Source organism: Kogia breviceps, chromosome 3 (assembly GCF_026419965.1).
Source record: "Kogia breviceps isolate mKogBre1 chromosome 3, mKogBre1 haplotype 1, whole genome shotgun sequence".
NCBI classification, from domain to species: Eukaryota; Metazoa; Chordata; class Mammalia; order Artiodactyla; family Physeteridae; genus Kogia; species Kogia breviceps.
Window position 1 is genome coordinate 92,307,454 of NC_081312.1, and position 17,398 is coordinate 92,324,851.

The 17,398-nt window shown below is 39.4% G+C and overlaps 1 protein-coding gene across 4 annotated transcripts in view; it reads right to left on the minus strand.

Annotated features, from left to right (window-relative positions):
- Window positions 1-17,398, minus strand: part of SHC4 (SHC adaptor protein 4) — a 130,529-nt gene that overhangs the window by 70,762 nt on the left and 42,369 nt on the right. For 2 of the 4 annotated variants that reach the window (XM_067029216.1, XM_067029217.1), the window contains exon 3: window positions 15,150-15,206. The exons of the other annotated variants lie outside the window; for them this stretch is intronic. In XM_067029216.1, the coding sequence (XP_066885317.1) occupies window positions 15,150-15,206 (57 nt within the window). The remainder of the gene's footprint in view (window positions 1-15,149; window positions 15,207-17,398) is intronic. 4 annotated transcript variants of the gene reach the window in all.

A 17,398-nucleotide genomic window follows, 5' to 3' on the forward strand; every position in this document is an offset into this window, starting at 1 on the left:
GTAAACAGAAATGGAGTGCTGATTTTCTCCTATCCCCACAATGATTTCCTGTAATAGAATCACATATTTCAAAATGCAAACACACCCCCATACTGATGGCTTATACACCTTCAAATATGAAATGACAACAGAGAAATGGGGTTGATTTCACACAAAACACACTGGAATTGGTAAATCCAAAAGACTGTTGTCCTTTACTTTGGAATAAACTAAAACAACTCTGTTTTAGACAAAATATACTAAAATATTATGAAGGCATGTCTTTTGGGGTTAAAGAGTGTCCTGATCATACAGTGTGGTCACTTAAGAATCAGAATTCATTTTTTAAAAAACCAAAACAGATCCAACATAATCACCCACTTTATTCATCGCATTTCACGCCAAATGATGTTTATCCACTTCCAAAAATTAGGCCTATCTTCAAAAAAGGAAGATTTGGTGCCATTTAAGATACTTAAAACAGTTTGCCAGAGGTATCTATAATGTTGAGCAAGACAGTAATGGGTAGAATGAGTGTATGACTTCCACCACTGTTTAAAAAAAAACAATAACTCCTTGTTTTATGGGCCATTTGGTATATATACTATAGATTTTAACTGGTAAGTCCATTTTTAAAAAATGTGTGTGTGTGCCTCTGGAAGGAATTAGTAACTGGCTTAGCCAGTTGAATCCACTGGTCGGACAACTTTGGCATGCACATCTGCTAAGAATTCACTGAGATAACCATTTAGGTACATGGCGACCAAACTTCAAAGTTCTTAAGAACTAACTGGGATGCTGGTGAAAAATGCAGATTCCTGGGACTGTTCTTGAGGTTTTGATGCTATAGGTCTGCAGTTTAACAGCCTCCCAGGTGATTCTGAAGCAGATCAGTTCAAGGACCACACAGCAGATTAGAACTTCTACTTGAACTCGCTGCACAGTATGACTGGTTCTGTGCTCTACGGCTTCAACCAGATGGTCATATTAGTGGATGCTAAGTAATTAGGTCACCTGCTCCTAGCAGCTACGGTAGGGAAGGCTACACTGCCTGCACATTAGATGATGTTCCATTCAGCGAGAAATTTGTATTCAACTTAGTCAATATGCTGGGAAAGATATTTGGTATAATCCTCTCCTGTCCACTCTGTCCCCTTCATCCTGGCTATCTCCTCACAGGAAGGGCTTTCACCAGAGGGCATCTGGAGGTCCTGAACATCTTTGCTCACATGACCCCCTGCACACATGGGTGGTGATAAGTGACCTGCATTCTCTCCCATCTGGCAGCCTGTACGCTGAGAAGCCTAGTCCATCTGCCCCTGGAAATGCATTCATGTTCTAGACAGTGGTTCTCAACCTTGGCTGCACACTGGGGAAACACAGGGGAGCCTTAACAAATCCTGATGACTGGGTCTTATCTCCAGACATTCTGATTTAACGGGTGAGGGTGGGACTACTGCGAGTTTTAAAAGCTCCCTCAAGTGCTTCCAACAGAGCTAAGTCAGATGGAGAATCTCTTCATAGCAGTAGTCAGCATGCCTTTTTATACAGGACCAGAGAGTGAAAATGTTAGGCTTTTAGAGCCACGCAGACTGTCACGACAAGTCAACTCTGCAGCTGTAGCTTGAACAGCAGCCACAGACGATACATAAACGAATGGGCATGCCTGTGTGCCAGAAACACTTATGGACACAAATGTGAATTCCATGTAATTTCCACATGTTACAAAATATCCTTCTTTGATATTTTCCCCCCACCCATTTAAAAAAGTCAAAAACCATTCTTGGCTCAGAAGGTGGCAAAATCAAAATCAGGTAGCAGGTGGTTTGCTCACCCTTCCTCTGGAGCAAACCAGAAGGGAATGTAAGAGGCCTTGGGGTCACAGTCAGCTATTAGCTTGTACATGGCAGAAAAACCATTAGAACACAACCTTTTAATCTTCACAAAGATTATTTATACGTATTTTGGACTTGGTCTTGCTAAGTATCTTGGTACAGGAAGCTGGGTTTTATAAGAGATGAGTCTTCTACTGTATAAATATAAGGATTATGGAACTTCTTCTACATACTGTTAACTATCATCTTCCATTCTTTGTTTCCCCTACCAGCATTCAGTGAAGGGAGAGGGGAACTGACATTCTTCTTCTTTTTTTTCTGTATCAACTTAGCTTCATTAAGTGACATGATATCATGTGCATGATACAGTACAAAGTGCTTGCAGGAATACATAAATAAACAAAAGTGTAAAATTACTATAAATAATTGTTAAAAGGGAAAAAAGTGGAGCACTTTAATTTATCTATAACTCTTCTATGATAATAGAATGAAGAAAGGCTCATTGAGCAGACTCTGCAATCAGACAGCCAGAATTCAAAATCTAGCAGAGTCTCCTATAAGCTCTGTCATGTTGAGCAAGTTTTTAAAGCTTTCTATGTCTCAGTTTCTTAAATTTATAAAGTGGGAATAATAATAGTGCTTTGAACAATGCTTCAGTAAATGTTAGCCATTATTATTGCTTTATCCTTAAAATGTCTGTCTGCTTTGGGAACTGGGTCTAACCTGCTTTTTACAATAACTAGTACCCAGCAGCGTACTCTATGGTTATAACTGGAATGTTATAAATAATATGTTGTAGAAGAGGTCCAATTATGTCTATTATGCAGGTAGTAATGGATAGTTCACATTTCTATAAAGGCAGAATGCTTATCTGATTTTCTTTAGATACCCTATGGCACCTGCCTTGGATATAATGAATGTTCAATATGTAAATGTTTAGACAGCTCTATGGCACTGAAACAAAGTATGATCCTTGTCCCCCTGTATAACCCAGATGCCCCTTCAGAACAAAGGTAGTCATTGCCCCTGTTGCTGGAGTGTTCACTGCTAATGGCTCACAGCTGAGTTCCTTCCCCAGAACTTGTCCTCTCCTTAAGGCAGTTACCTAGCCCACAGATATGTTCCTCCCCGGAGGCAGCAGGCACCAATGACAAGTCAATACGGGGTTTGAAGGCCGGGTCTCTTTACCCACGAGATCTGCTGAAGCCTTTGTTGAGACAGCATCACTATTCAAGCCTCCCCGCCTGCCCCACCACGTCTAGTCCTGTATCCCTCACTCCCTCAAGTGTTGATCTTGATACTCTTCCCAGCAAACCTTTTGCATTCGACCCTCCATCTCAGAATCTGTTTCTAGACCCAGTCGAAGTTCTGCTAATGAGCTGCTGCCAGAATTATGCTACTTTACTTTGTCATAAACACTTAACTGGAGGATGTCTTTCCCTTTTAGGAATCTGCATTGTCACAGCTGATAGTGAAAAAAAATCAGAGAAAATCCTTGTAAGTGGCTCAGATGATCCAGATCAAAAAGATCCACCCTCTTATTAATCAAACATATGTGAAAATGCACATTTTCCTAGAGTAGGTGCAGCTCTCACAAGCTCCAACTCATGTTTAAGAAAAGGGGTCAGAGCCTGCATTTATTCCATTAGGCATTTCACAGTTTTCCTAAGGAGAATCCTGACAGGAAATGGAACAAATCTGCCTGGCAGGTGGAGAGACATGCCAACTGTCCTGTATTTCCTTTGGCCACAAAGCTCTCTTTCTATCTAAGAAAAGTCTTTCAGGCTGAGATTAGTTTTTAATGCATTTTGAGGGCTTCCCATTTAGTTCGCTCTTCCTAAAAGGAACTGTAACATTGATTTTTCTGGAGATATGTATATACATATACATACATACATATATCAAAATTAAAACTCACTGCTCTGGTATTCCCTAGGCTTTGCCCTTTTCCTTTCTTAAAAGCAAAAATAACCTCCAGATGCTTTTGGGGATTTTCTGGGGATCCACCTTTTCAAAAATAAGGGATTTCCATATGATCCGTGGTCCAACTAGAGAACTCATTTTGAAACCACTGATAGGGCTCCCTTACACCTGTGGTTCTCAAAGTGTGGTCCCCAAACCAGTGGCATAAGCGACATCAGGAACCTTGTCAGATATGCAAATTCTTGAATTCAAAACTCTGGGAGTGGGGCCCAACACCCTGTGTTTTAACAAGCCCTCCAGGTGACTGATTCTCTTGTGTGCTGAAGTTTGAGAACCACTGTCTGACACAGTTTTTTTTCCTTAGTAGAGATCAGAAAAGGATACTAAAAGTATCCTCACCTACATACTTTTGAGCATCTTTATGAAGGCCCTTCCAGAGAGAATTCACAAACAAGGGATCTGGTATCTTGAACCTAGGACAAATTCTAACCTGAGGATGGGATGTTTCCTTATTCTGTCACTTCTGGCTTTCAGCATTTCCCTGAGTTTTGTTCCTTAGAATTCTCTCATTTTGACTGAGGCATAGTACACAAGAGTCAGGCAGACCTGATTAGTGTTTCTACTGCTTATTAACTTGCTAGGGGAGTTCCATAATTTCTCTAAGTCTCAGTATCCTCATGTGAAAAATAGGATTACTAGTAATATTTTTTATAAATGTTAACTTTTATGATGCTGACCGTAGCTATTAATTAATAATAAACTGTTCTGTAGACTGCTTGCTAAAAGTTGAAAACCATGTTTGAATCCCTGAACTAGAAAGAGGTTGAAGGTACAGCCAGTTCCCTGGGATCAAGAAATCCTTCTCTTCATCTGAATCAACTCCTTGGACCCCAAGGCTCTCTGAATCAAACTGAGTATCTTCAGTGAATTTATTTTCATTCCTTTGTTCAACAATGTATACGAATGCGGTCCATGTGCCAGACGCTCTACCATGGAGACAGGGACCCGACCCAATTGTCTAAGAGCCCCTCATTCTGGAATCTGGTCTAGTTCAGGATGCCAGATTCCATGTTTGTAGAAAGTCTAGGTCTTTTCTGCTTTTCTCTGACTACTAGCGGTGACCTTCAAGACCTCCAGAGTCACCTAAAGAAATGTGATCTAGGCCTGAAAAGCCCTGAAACCTCTCTGTTAACCAATAAATATTTATTGATCCAACTATGTCCCAGTCACTGTGGCTCTGCAACCTACCAGGCCCATGGAATAGGCTTCCAGGGAGAGCCTTAAGGCCCAAAGATGATGGATGATGAAGCCCTTGTGATTGACTGCCCCACTGAAAAAGGACCATAGGGACCCAAGGCCTTCTAGGCCAGACACACTCTGGGGCCCACTCTGGACTTTTTCAGGAAGCGCCTGTGCAACCACAGCATTGGTGTTTCCAGGAGCAATGGTTCAAAAGGCCTATTCTATTGCATTGTTAAATTATTAATAGCAGGAGCTGACCACTATGTCCATTAAAATCAAAATTAGAAACCCCGTTTCTTGGTCCTGGAGACATTTACTCAGAGTCTAGTTGAAAATGCTTGGGGTGTTACAAACATTCAGTACTGACTTCTAAAGGAAACCAAAGAGGGCCACAAAAGGGAGATACCAGAAAGTATTCTCAACTGACTCTGCATGGTAGAGAAGGTCTGGGGGAAAAAAATCACTGGAAAAAAGCTATTTCATTTAGTATGAAGCTAAAAATACTGGGGTCACCCCCAAATGCATACGCTTTAACATTCATGCATTTTAAGCTCTGAATTAATTTGTTTCTCCTCAAACTCTTGAGGCCATCCACTATAATCCACACCTAGACATGGACAGATAGCTAACTCTTCTCACTTACGTCAGTGAATGTGTGTATATTGCCTGTTAGAGAGAGAGAGTGTGCGTGTGTATGTGTTTATACAATAATATCTGCACATCTGTAAGTTTCTATAGATTCATATGGATAAATTAGCAGGCCCTGATTTCAGCTGCAACATATTTTTAGAAACCATTTCATAAAGTGGAGCACATTTGCCATGGAAAACATACTGTAATTGGGAGTTTCATTCCTGACCAAGGATTTCTCGGCAAATCAAATATAGATGCTGTAAACAGCCTGTTGTAGAACAAAACTAATGACCATTTCATAAATATCTCAAAGACACTAAAACAATGCCCTACATCCTATAAAAAAGGCATAAACATATACAATACCTATATGTGTAGTTTCAAAGTTTCTTGAAATATCCAAACACCACTTAAACATACAGCTCAATTGAATTATATTCAAAAATTAATGCACTAACTATAATAACATCAAACATTTGACTAACAATTTTGCAACCCTTAGATTTTAGTGAAGCATTTGGGGGATGATTTATATATTCCCAATCTTCTTTTTTTAAGGCGTTCGAAGAAATCGATCTATTGTGTTCTTTTCCCTTTGAGGTAGGAATCCATTTTTTACTGCATTTACTACTGCTGTTTTTACAAGTTGTTTTTTCCTCCTCCCAGCAAATGCCCTTCTCAATATATGAGTGTTACAGAACTACCATATTGCCACAGTGCAACTCTGTCCTGGCCAAAGATGAGTGGCTCAGGATTAGGCCCCAATCACCAACCTACCTAGGAATTTGATATTTGGAACTGAGAAAACCAGAGATGGGGAGTCTCTGCACTCCTGCTACTGAGGCCTCGGCAGCCCTGACCATATCCTTCTATTGGTTTGATTGTTCACTGCTCCTTAGCTTCCATGAGCCGCCCCAATATCCTTTCAAGAATCCCCCTTTTGGCTTAAGCTAGGCAGAGTCTTTTTCTGCGACTTAAAGCCAAAAGACTCTTAATAAATATACCTATGGCAAGTAGATGCACTTAAAATTATTTCTGTCACCTTAAAGCTCAGGTCAAAGCAAGTACTGGTCATACTTAATGACCTAGAAAATGTGCATAATAAATGATAAAAACACATCACAAATTAATAAGCACCATATAATCTCACTTTAGTTTCCAAACATATGACTGGAAAAACCTTATACCAAACTGTTACTCTTGATTACCTCCAGTGATTTGTCTTTTTTTTCTCTTCTTTTACCCTACTTCCCAATTCCCACAATAAGCCACATTTAATTTTTATAATCAGAAAGAAATAGTGAAAAAGTGTTAAGAATTAGATGTTCCGGGCTTCCCTGGTGGCACAGTGGTTGAGAGTCCGCCTGCCGATGCAAGGGACACGGGTTCGTGCCCCGGTCCGAGAAGATCCCACATGCCGCGGAGCGGCTGGGCCCGTGAGCCATGGCCGCTGAGCCTCCGCGTCCGGAGCCTGTGCTCCGCAACGGGAGAGGTCACAACAGTGAGAGGCCCACGTACGGCAAAAAAAAAAAAAAAAAAAAAAAAAAGAATTAGATGTTCCACAGAGACCTGACATCAGCGATGGTAATGATCATAGCCATGCTGTTCTCTCAGTTAGAAGTGATTTTAAAAGACAACTCAGGGGAATTCTCTGGCGGTCCAGTGGTTAGGACTCTGTGCTTCCATTGCAGGGGGCCTGGTTCAACCCCTGGTCAGGGAACTAAGATCCCGCGAGCCAAGAAGCACAGCCAAAAAAAAAAAAAAAAAAAAAAAAAAAAAAAAAACTGCGGATAAAGATGACTCAGGCTTGCCTTTACTGCCTGAATTGTCTCCCAACAGCTTAGTCTATTCACAGCTATAAGAGCAGTTACTCCACTTCAAACCAAAGGCAATGTCACTAGGAAACATTAAGTGCCGTAGGGACAGGATTTGGTTTAAGAGTACCTGGGTTTGAGCCCAGCAAAAGAGCTGTGTGGTCTTGGGATGGTCACTTATCTTCTCTGAGCCTCAGCTTCCCCCTGCTCAAAATGGGGAATTACAGTGCCTTCCTCTCAGGGTGATTGTGTGGCTCATAAGAGAACATGAATGTAAAAGCCCTGGGCAAGCGAAACAAATGTCAGCTGTTGTTAACTACTCTCGCCTCTTGTCCTGCAGCAGCCCTCTCCGCCAGCGTGGTTTTTGGTTGGGCTCCCCGGTCAAGAAGTTAGAAGAGGCCACTATGCACTCCTTCCCTAATACTCTCAGCTGTGGCACCTGCTAGACAATAGGCCCTGATGCTTCAGTTGTCCTTCTCTTACAGGCTTTGCACCTTTTCAGCAAAATAAACAGACAACATTGAATACTTCAAAAATATAACTCATCTAGTAACTGATACTTTTTAAAAATTGTGGTAAAACATACATACATTAAATTTACCATTTTAACCATTTTTAAGTGTACAGGTCAGTGGCATTAAGTATTGATACATTCACATCGTTGTGCAGTCAGCACCACCATCCATCTCCAGAACTTTTTCACCTTCCCAAACTGAAACTCTGTACACATTAAGCACTAACTCCCTCCCCTTATAACCCTTATAACCCCTGGGAAACACCATTCTGCTTTCTATCTCTGGATCTGACTACTCTAGGCACTTCATATAAATGAAAGCATACAGTATTGGTCTTTTTGTGACTGACTTATTTACTTAGCACAATGGCCTCAAGGCCTGCAGTGTGCTGAATGTTTGTGTCTCCCCAAAATTTGTGTGTTGAAACCCTAACCCCCCAAAGGTGATGGTACTAGTAAGTGGGGCTTTGGGGAGGTAATTAGGTCATGAGGGTGGGGCCCTCATGAAGGAGATTAGTGCTCTTATAAAAGAGGTACCACAGAGCTCCCTAGCCCCTTCTGCAATGTGAGGATACAATAAGTCTGTGATCCAGAAAAGGGCCCTCACCTGACCATGATGGCACCTTGATCTCAGATATCCCAACTCCAGAGCAGTAAGAAATAAATATCTGTTGTTTATAAGCTACCCAATCTATGGTATTTCATTATAGCAGCGCAAATACACTAAGACAAGATTAATCCATGTTGTAGCATGTGTCACAATTTCCTTTTTTTCAGCTTTACTGAGGTATAATTGACAAATTCATAATATATTTAAAGTATACAACATGATAGTTTGATAGATGTATTCACTGTGAAAGAATTCCCAAAATCAAGTTAACTAGCACATGCACCAGCTCACACATTTGCCTTTTTTTTTTTTTTTTGGTGAGAATACTTAAAATCTATTCTCTTAACAACTTTCAATACAGTATTATCAACTATAGTCACTATGCTATACATTAGATCATCAAACCTTAATCATCTTATAACTGAAAGTTTGTTCCCTTTAACCAATATCTCTCCATTTCCCCACCTGCCCTCCAGCCCTTGGCAACCACCATTCTACTCTCTGTTGCTATGAGCTGGACTTTTTCAAAAAAGATTCCACATATAAGTGATATCATGTAGTATTTATCGTTCTCTGCCTGGCTTATTTAACTTAGCATAATGCCCTCCAGTTTCATCTGTGTTGTCACAACTGGCAGGATTTCTTTCTTTTTTAAGGTTAATATTCCATTGTATGTATATACCATGTTTTGTTTATCCATTCATCCATCAGTGGATACTTGGGTTGCTTCCACCTTTTGAGTTTGTGAATAATGCTGCTATGAACATGTGTGTACAAATATCTGTCTGAATACATGCTTTCAATTCTTTTAGATACATACACAGAAGTGGAATTGTTCAATCATATGGTAATACTATTTTTAATTTTTTAGGAACTGCCATATTGTTTTCCACAGAAACTGCACCATTTTACATCACCACCAGCAATGCACAAGTTCTAATTTCTCCACAACCTTGCCAACATTTATTTTCTAGGTTTTTTGTTGTTGTTGTTGTTGTTTTAATAATAGCCATTCTAATGAGTGTGAAGTACTATCTCGTGGTGGTTTTTATTTGCATTTCCCTAATGATTAGTGGTGTTAAGCATCTTTTCATGTGTTTATTGTCCATTTGTGTGTCTTCTTTGGAGAAATGTCTATCCAAGTCCTTTGCCCAGTTTTTAATAGGGTTGTTTGGTTTCCTGTTGAGTTGCAGGAGTTCTTTACATATTTTGAATATTAATTCCTTATCAGATATATGACTTTAAAATATTTTTTCCATTCTGTGGGTTGCCTTAGTAACTGTACTTCTTGCCCTCACCTGTGCTCAGTCAAATAGTAACTGCACCTGCATGTGACAGACATTGTGCTAATGACTCTAAGGAAAAGGTGCCCTTGACTTTCACACCCTCTCTCTGTGGGTTTGACTCTGTCATGCTATCAGAATCCTTCCCAACTGCTTGGGAACTTTTTTTTAAAATAAATTTATTCATTTATTTACTTATTTTTGGCTGCATTGGGTCTTCATTGCTGCACGTGGGCTTTCTCTAGTTGTGGTGAGTGGGGGCTACTCTTCGTTGCGGTGCACAGGCTTCTCATTGTGGTGGCTTCTCTTGCTGTGCAGCACGGGCTCTAGGCACGCAGGCTCAGTAGTTGTGGTGCACGGGCTTAGCTGCTCCGCAGCATGTGGGATCTTCCCAGACCAGGGCTCAAACCCATGTCCCCTGCATTGGCAGGCGGATTCTTAACCACTGCGCCACCAGGGAAGTCCCAGCTTGGGAATTTTTTTAAATTACTGTATCTTTGAAGACTTCTAAAAGGAATTTAATTGGCTATTTCATCTCAGATACCTGAGAAGCGAGATCTCAGTCCTAACGAGGTTGTGAGGAACCGGGAGCAGCACAGCTTGAAGCTAGCAGAGGTGGTCACTGTCCACACATTCAGACACATGCCGCACAAAACCTCCATGAGGGCTCCCTGACGTCCCCACGTGTGTGGGAGGAAGTACGTCCACTCACACCGCTGCCTGCTGAGGAGGATTTGACTGTTATGTGTTGTAACTGTTCTCACCAGCTGATAAAGGTCATAAGCCTTGACTCTGGGACCCCAGATCCTTCTTGGGGCCTTTACATTCCTTCCTGACCAATGAACAATGAAACTTGTTTTAATCCAACCACATACATTCTGCCTCAGCAAGTGCTTGTTTTCCATTTTTAGCATGATCACTATTAACTAGAACTGTAACATTCTTGATATTTTTTTTCTCCTTGCCACTCTTCTCAGTAAATGTCTTCGCTGGGGCATGTTCCCTTGCCTGGCAAGTTAATAAGCTCGGCCCTCTATCCCCACTCTGGTGTCTTTACTTTGCTTGCCATGTGAGCTGCAATCCCCCACTTCACTGCATGGTCTCCTCACAGGTCAACACAGAACCCACACACCAGATGCCGGACAGTTACTCCAAGTTTTACACTGATACACACACTTATCCATGCATAGCTGCAATCAATCTCATTCATACATTCCTCAGGAAATTTACATAAATGCCAGCCTATTTTCAAACAAATTGATATCTTAATTTAGCCACTTTGCATGCAGATATTTGACCTCTGCAGAATACTTAACACTTTCCCTCCTGATGTTCACATTTCTTATAAAGCTCATCCATGGGACTTTAGGAAAATGTTCAGCTGCATCTTGGATCTGCTTTGCACCTAATCGTTGCTAACACACACAGACACACACACACACAGAAGTATGCATTTGTCTCTGAAGAGCTGCCTTTAATGTCCTGTTGAAGCCAAAGAATCAAAATTTCAAGACAGTGAATTAAATTTGCAGAATCAGTGCTCAGGCGCAATAACATTCCAAACAGGAAACTACTCCAATTACAACATCCTCTGAATTATGATCTCTGCTTCCTTGCTGCTTTACCTACTACCAATCACCCAAACAGCCTGCTTACTGTCTACAGCAGCACTTCCAAAAGACACTACTCAGGGTTTTCTTCCCCCATGGAATGGAATGGGGCAGATCCCTTATGATCAACTAGAGAAAATGAATCTGAAGCCAGGACCCCAAAAGGAAGCACTCACCACTCGTTCTCTAACCACTCCCCATTTCCTTCACAGACTCCCACCCCAAAAAGGGTGGACATCATAGGAATGAGGCTAATAACTCAATAACTCACCAAGAATTGATGCTTCCCAGCTATCCTGGAGCCTAGCATGGACAGATCCTGTGTTGGGTGCTTTGCGCTTAGCCTGGCTGATTTTATTACCATGTATGAGTTACAAATGTAAGGCAATAAATACAGGAAGAGGACAGTGTTGTAGGACACTGATCTGGAGGTTCCTCCCACCAGCAGTGTGCCCTGCCCTCGGGGTAAATTATGTCCTGTGCTGATGAACTAAATGTTCCCTCCACATTTCCTATGAAGTTCTGTTCTTCAGGGTTGAAAATGAAGCCCTGTTCCACCAGCTCCACTTACTGCATTTACCTTGACATATAATTTATTCCTCCTTCAGTATCAGAGGCAGTTTCCCACCAAGACATAAAAAGGCATCCTTAGTGGGAAAGGGAAGATTTTTTTCTTCTTTGCATGATGTGGATGCTTATGCAAGGGAGGAAGCGGGCTTTAGGTTTTAGTGACATGATTTCGTGTGTGTGTGTGTGTGTGTGTGTGTGTGTGTGTGTGTTTCAGATCAAATGAGGTTTTTGTTTTCTTTATCTTTGTTTTAAAAATCATGATGAATGGTAATTAGATTTATCATGGTGATCAATTTGAAATATATAGAAATATCGAATCACTATGTTGTATACCATAAATTAACATAATGTTGTAGGTCAATTATATTGCAAAAACAAACAAACTCATTAAAAAGGTCAGGTTTGTGGATACGAGAGGCTGAAGGTGGAGGGAGGGGAATTAGAGGAAGGGAGTCAAAGGTACAATCTTCCAGTTATAAGATAAGTAAGTACTAGGGACATGATGTACAACATGATAAATATAATTAACGCTGCTGAGTGTTATATATGGAAGTTGTTAAGAGCAAATCCTGAGTTCTCATCATAAGAAAAACATTTTTTTATATTTCTTTAATTTTGTATCTATATGAGATGATGAATGTCCAATAAATTTATTGTGGTGATCATTTCATGATATATGTAAGTCAGATCATTATGCTGTACACCTTAAACTTATACAGTGCTGTATATCAATTATATCTCAATAAAACTGGAAGACAAAAATAAAAATAAAGAAATTATGAAAGAATAATCTTGAGAAATTAAAGAAAGAACAGCATAAAATAAACTTTAAAAGGAGGAAAGATATACTGAAGATAAAGAGGAAATAAATAAATTAGAAAACCAAAGACCAAGTAGATTTGAATAATAAAAACTAAACCTGGTTCTTTCAAAAGAGCAATAAAATAAACAAACCTCTGGCAACTCTGATTTTAAAAGGTCACACAAACAAATCAGAAATGTTGAAGAAAGCATAATCCCATATATAGAGGCCATGTGAAAATTAGATGAGAATACTAGGCCAACATTATGTGACAAATTTGAAAATCAAGATCAAATGCCCAACTTTGGGGGTAAAATCACTCCAAAATTATCTTACCAAAGGATAAAAAAATTTGAAAAGACTAATAAAAAAGAAGATTTGACAATGGAGGTAAAAATCTAACAAGCTCAGAGAGTTGTTTGGGCTAGTTCCAAAGACTTTTATAGTAGCAGATAATTCCAACATTGTTTAAATTGTGGCAGAGCACAGAAAATATGGAAAGGTTCTGAAATCATTCTTCTGAGGCTAACCTATTCCTGAAACCAAAATTTCATAAGCATAGTTCAAAAAAGAAAACTCACTTAAAATAAGGATGCAAAAATTTGAAATAAAATATTAACAAGTTGTATGTAACTGCTACCTATGATGACATGACAATTAAGAAGGGTTTACAGCACGAATTCAATGATTGTTCCATATTATAAAACTTATTAATGCAGTTCTCTACAATAATAAATCAAAGGGAAAAGTATCATTTAACCATCATGACATATTAAAATAGTGCCAAAGAGCAAACTTTCTTAATCCTGGAGCCTTAACCTGAAGTTCCATCTTCACATCTATTAGCTGTGTGACCTTGGGCAAGTTACTAAATCTAAATTTCATCTCCTCGTTAGTAGAATGAGAGTTTTTAATATAGATAATCTTAGTAAAAGTTTTGAGTTCCCACTCCCCCCCAAAAATTAAAAAATAAAAATCATGTTGAGAACATTTTTATAGGAGAAAGGAATGACTATGTCATCCTTAGTATGATTTTCATTTTCCCCTTCTCTTATTTCCTTTTGATATTGTTTTCCAGACATTCTGAAGACAATCATCACTGTGAGCCTTTGTCTTCCTAATCATCTTGTTTCTCTTTTCTATCAGTGAAAACCTCCTCCTTTGCCCTTTCGCATGAACACTAGATTACTAAAAATGAAGATGTGGTCCTCAATCAATCAAGTGGATAAATGCCTGGCTGAGAATTAGTGGATAAATCTGGAGTCAAAGAAGTGTGATGAGAGCTTTGGAAAGGGTGTAATCCATGGAACTGCTGACAAAGTACATGGCCTCCTTGTCCTTTTCTTTTTCTCTGCTCTGAGTATTCTCTGTGTTCTAGAGGTCCTATGGATTCAGCCCTCAAACAACTGGCAGAAAGGTCCCTCATAATGAGAAGAATTTGACCCCATCTTTCTCCTCTGTTTCAAACACTGACCCAACTGTTGTATCTTAACCATGGCTCCTCCTTTATTATCAGGAACTTCATGTTGCTGTCCCTATATTAACTGGAACAATGTACTAACTAGTAGAGAGATGGTAAGATCAATTAACATAGGTAGGACATCAGCCTGAATACACCTGTTTGTATGCGTAGTGGCAATTAGCTACACTAGTTTATCAGCAGTCACACCTGATTAATCTTCTGTTTGATGGAAAATGTCAGGAGATACCCGTGGTCACACAAAATAAAGTTCTTTCTTATAGAATTCTAGCTGGTCCATTGAATTTTTTTTCTTGGGTTAAGTAGGATTATGAGTTAAATGAAACTTTGTGAATATGTGAAATTCAAATTGTAAACTATTTGAAAACTGATTCAACAGTTATATATTAATAACAACTAAGGCAATTAGTAATAGAGCAACTTGAATAGTGGTTGAATGTGAATATATAAGTCAGTTGAGAAAAGAAAGGAGGAGATAAAGAAGGAAAAATTAAGAGAAGGAAGAAGAGTAAATATTTGCGAAGTAGGGTGGGAATAAGAGGTTTATGGAAAGTGAGCCACCCTCAAGCTTCCACAAATCTGCCCAGAGCACAATTTGCCATGCCTGAATCTCATATAGACACATCTACAAGGAATAATATCCAGGTACTATGCAGACACCTTCCCTTGGATCTGTACATTAGTCATGAACCGAATCTTCAAGGCAGAGAAAGAAATAGTCTTTTACCATTTACTCAACAGTAGGAAAATACAGACTGCAAATTCATAAAGATGTTTTAAAAATAGAAATTAGGAAGTTAGGATTAACATATATACACTACTATATATAAAATAAATAATCAACAAGGACCTACCGTATAGCACAAGGAACTCTACTCAATACTCTGTAATAACCTATATGGGAAAAGAATCTGAAAAAGAATAGATACATGTATATGTATAACTAAATCACTTTGCTGTATACCTGAAACTAACACAACACTGTAAATCAACTATACTCCAACATAAAATAGAAATTTAAAAAAATAAAATAAAAACAGTAACAAAAAATAGATACATGGATGGGAGGGAGGATATCAACTAGTATATGGTTCTTCTGCAGAACAATCTAGCAATACAGATCTAAATCCTTCAAAATATTTATATTGTTTGACCTAGTGATAAACCTTGAAGACATTAGGCTAAATGAAATAAATTAGTCACAAAAAAACCAAACACTATATAACCCTACTTATATGAGGTACCTACAGTAGTCATATTCATAGAGACAGAAAGTGGAATGGTGGTTGCCAGGGGCTGGGGGAGAAGGGAATAAGAAGTTATTATTTAATATACAAAGTTTCAATTCAAAAAGATGAAAAAGTTCTGGAGAGGGATGGTGGTGCTGTTTGCACAACAAGATGAACGCACTTAATGCCACTGAATTGTACACTTAAAGATGGTTAAAATGGTAAAATTTCTGTTATACGTATTTTACCACAATTAAAAATTCTTCTGAATATTTAGCAACAGGAAAATGGCCAACATGGGAGAAACAGTAGCAAATATTTTTCAGATTTTCTACAAAAATCACTGTAAGAACATGTAAGGAAGAAAAGATCAGAAGGTTATTCCAAAGCACAAAATGTTAGTAGACATTATTTCCAGGTGAGATTATGAGTGATTTTCTTTTTCATATTTATCTGTATTTTCTAAATGTTCTAAATTAATATACAGTATATTTATAACTAGATAATAAAATAAAATTTAAAAGCCCATCTACTACATCTCTATCCTCTTACCCTGCTTTATTATTATAGTAATGGCACTTATTACTACCTGAAAGTATATTGTCTCTTTGTTTCCTTGCCATAGTCTGTTTCCCCAGGTAGAATGTAAGTTCTCTGAGATCAGAGGCATCTGCATCCTTTATTATTGAAGAGTTTCAGGCACTTAATGAGCACTCCATAAATATTCAAGTGAAGGAGAATAAATCAAAATGAATGGATGAGGGAATGAACAGAAAATCAGTCATCCTCAAGTATGGACAGCGGCATTCCTTTCTCCTGTATTCCCACTCCCGTCACCTGGGGTAACGACCCTCTTCTTCCCACCTGTAACCAGCTCAGGATTGGAGGAAGGGCTTTCTCCAGATTAAGCATCATCAGAATGAAATAAAACCTGAAATGTGTCCAAATTAGGGCTAAGAGAGTAGGAAGTAATCTAGAAACCCTCTCGCTTAAAGGATAATTGAAGGGCCTGAGAATGTGAAGGAGAAGGCTTAAAAGGGAGGGAAGATGTAGCCATTTCCAAATCCTGGAAAGCAGTCAGGTGGAGTCATGCATTTACTCCATAAATATACATTGAGCCTCTTCCGGGTGCCAAGGACTGAAATAGGCACCAAGAATACAGAAAATAATAATAATAATAATAAGAGTTCACCTGTTTAACTCCTGAGGGAATACCAAGGATTGGTGAGAAATTTGGAAAGACAGATTTGAATGCATTGTAAACAAAAGAGTCCACAATAGCATTTCTTTCTTTCTTTTTTTTTTGCGGTACGCGGGCCTCTCACTGTTGTGGCCCCTCCCGTTGCGGAGCACAGGCTCCGGACGCGCAGGCTCAGCGGCCATGGCTCACGGGCCCAGCCGCTCCGCGGCATGTGGGATCTTCCCGGACCGGGGCACGAACCCGCGTCCCCTGCATCGGCAGGTGGACTCTCAACCACTACACCACCAGGGAAGCCCATACAATAGTATTTCTTAAAGATCATTTCATGGAACCCCAGAGATACATGGAATGTTCATTTATGTTACATAAAAAAAGAATTCTGGAGCCAAATAAATTTAGAAAATCTCAAGATGAAGTTAGAGCTTTTTAAACTATAGCACAGGACTTCTCAGGGTCTTTAATACTGTACATCATTGTAAACTGTGACTCTCCTAAAGAGCATATGATTCCTTTCCCCAAACCTTTTGGTCAAGAGGACAATTTTTCAAGGTCTCGGACTTCCATAAGATGAGCATTAGGAAAAGTTATCCTCTCTTCATAATGAGAACATTCACCTGTGGAAACGGTGGCCTGCAACCATGGATACAGACAGGCACTGCAGCTTGCCCCTGAG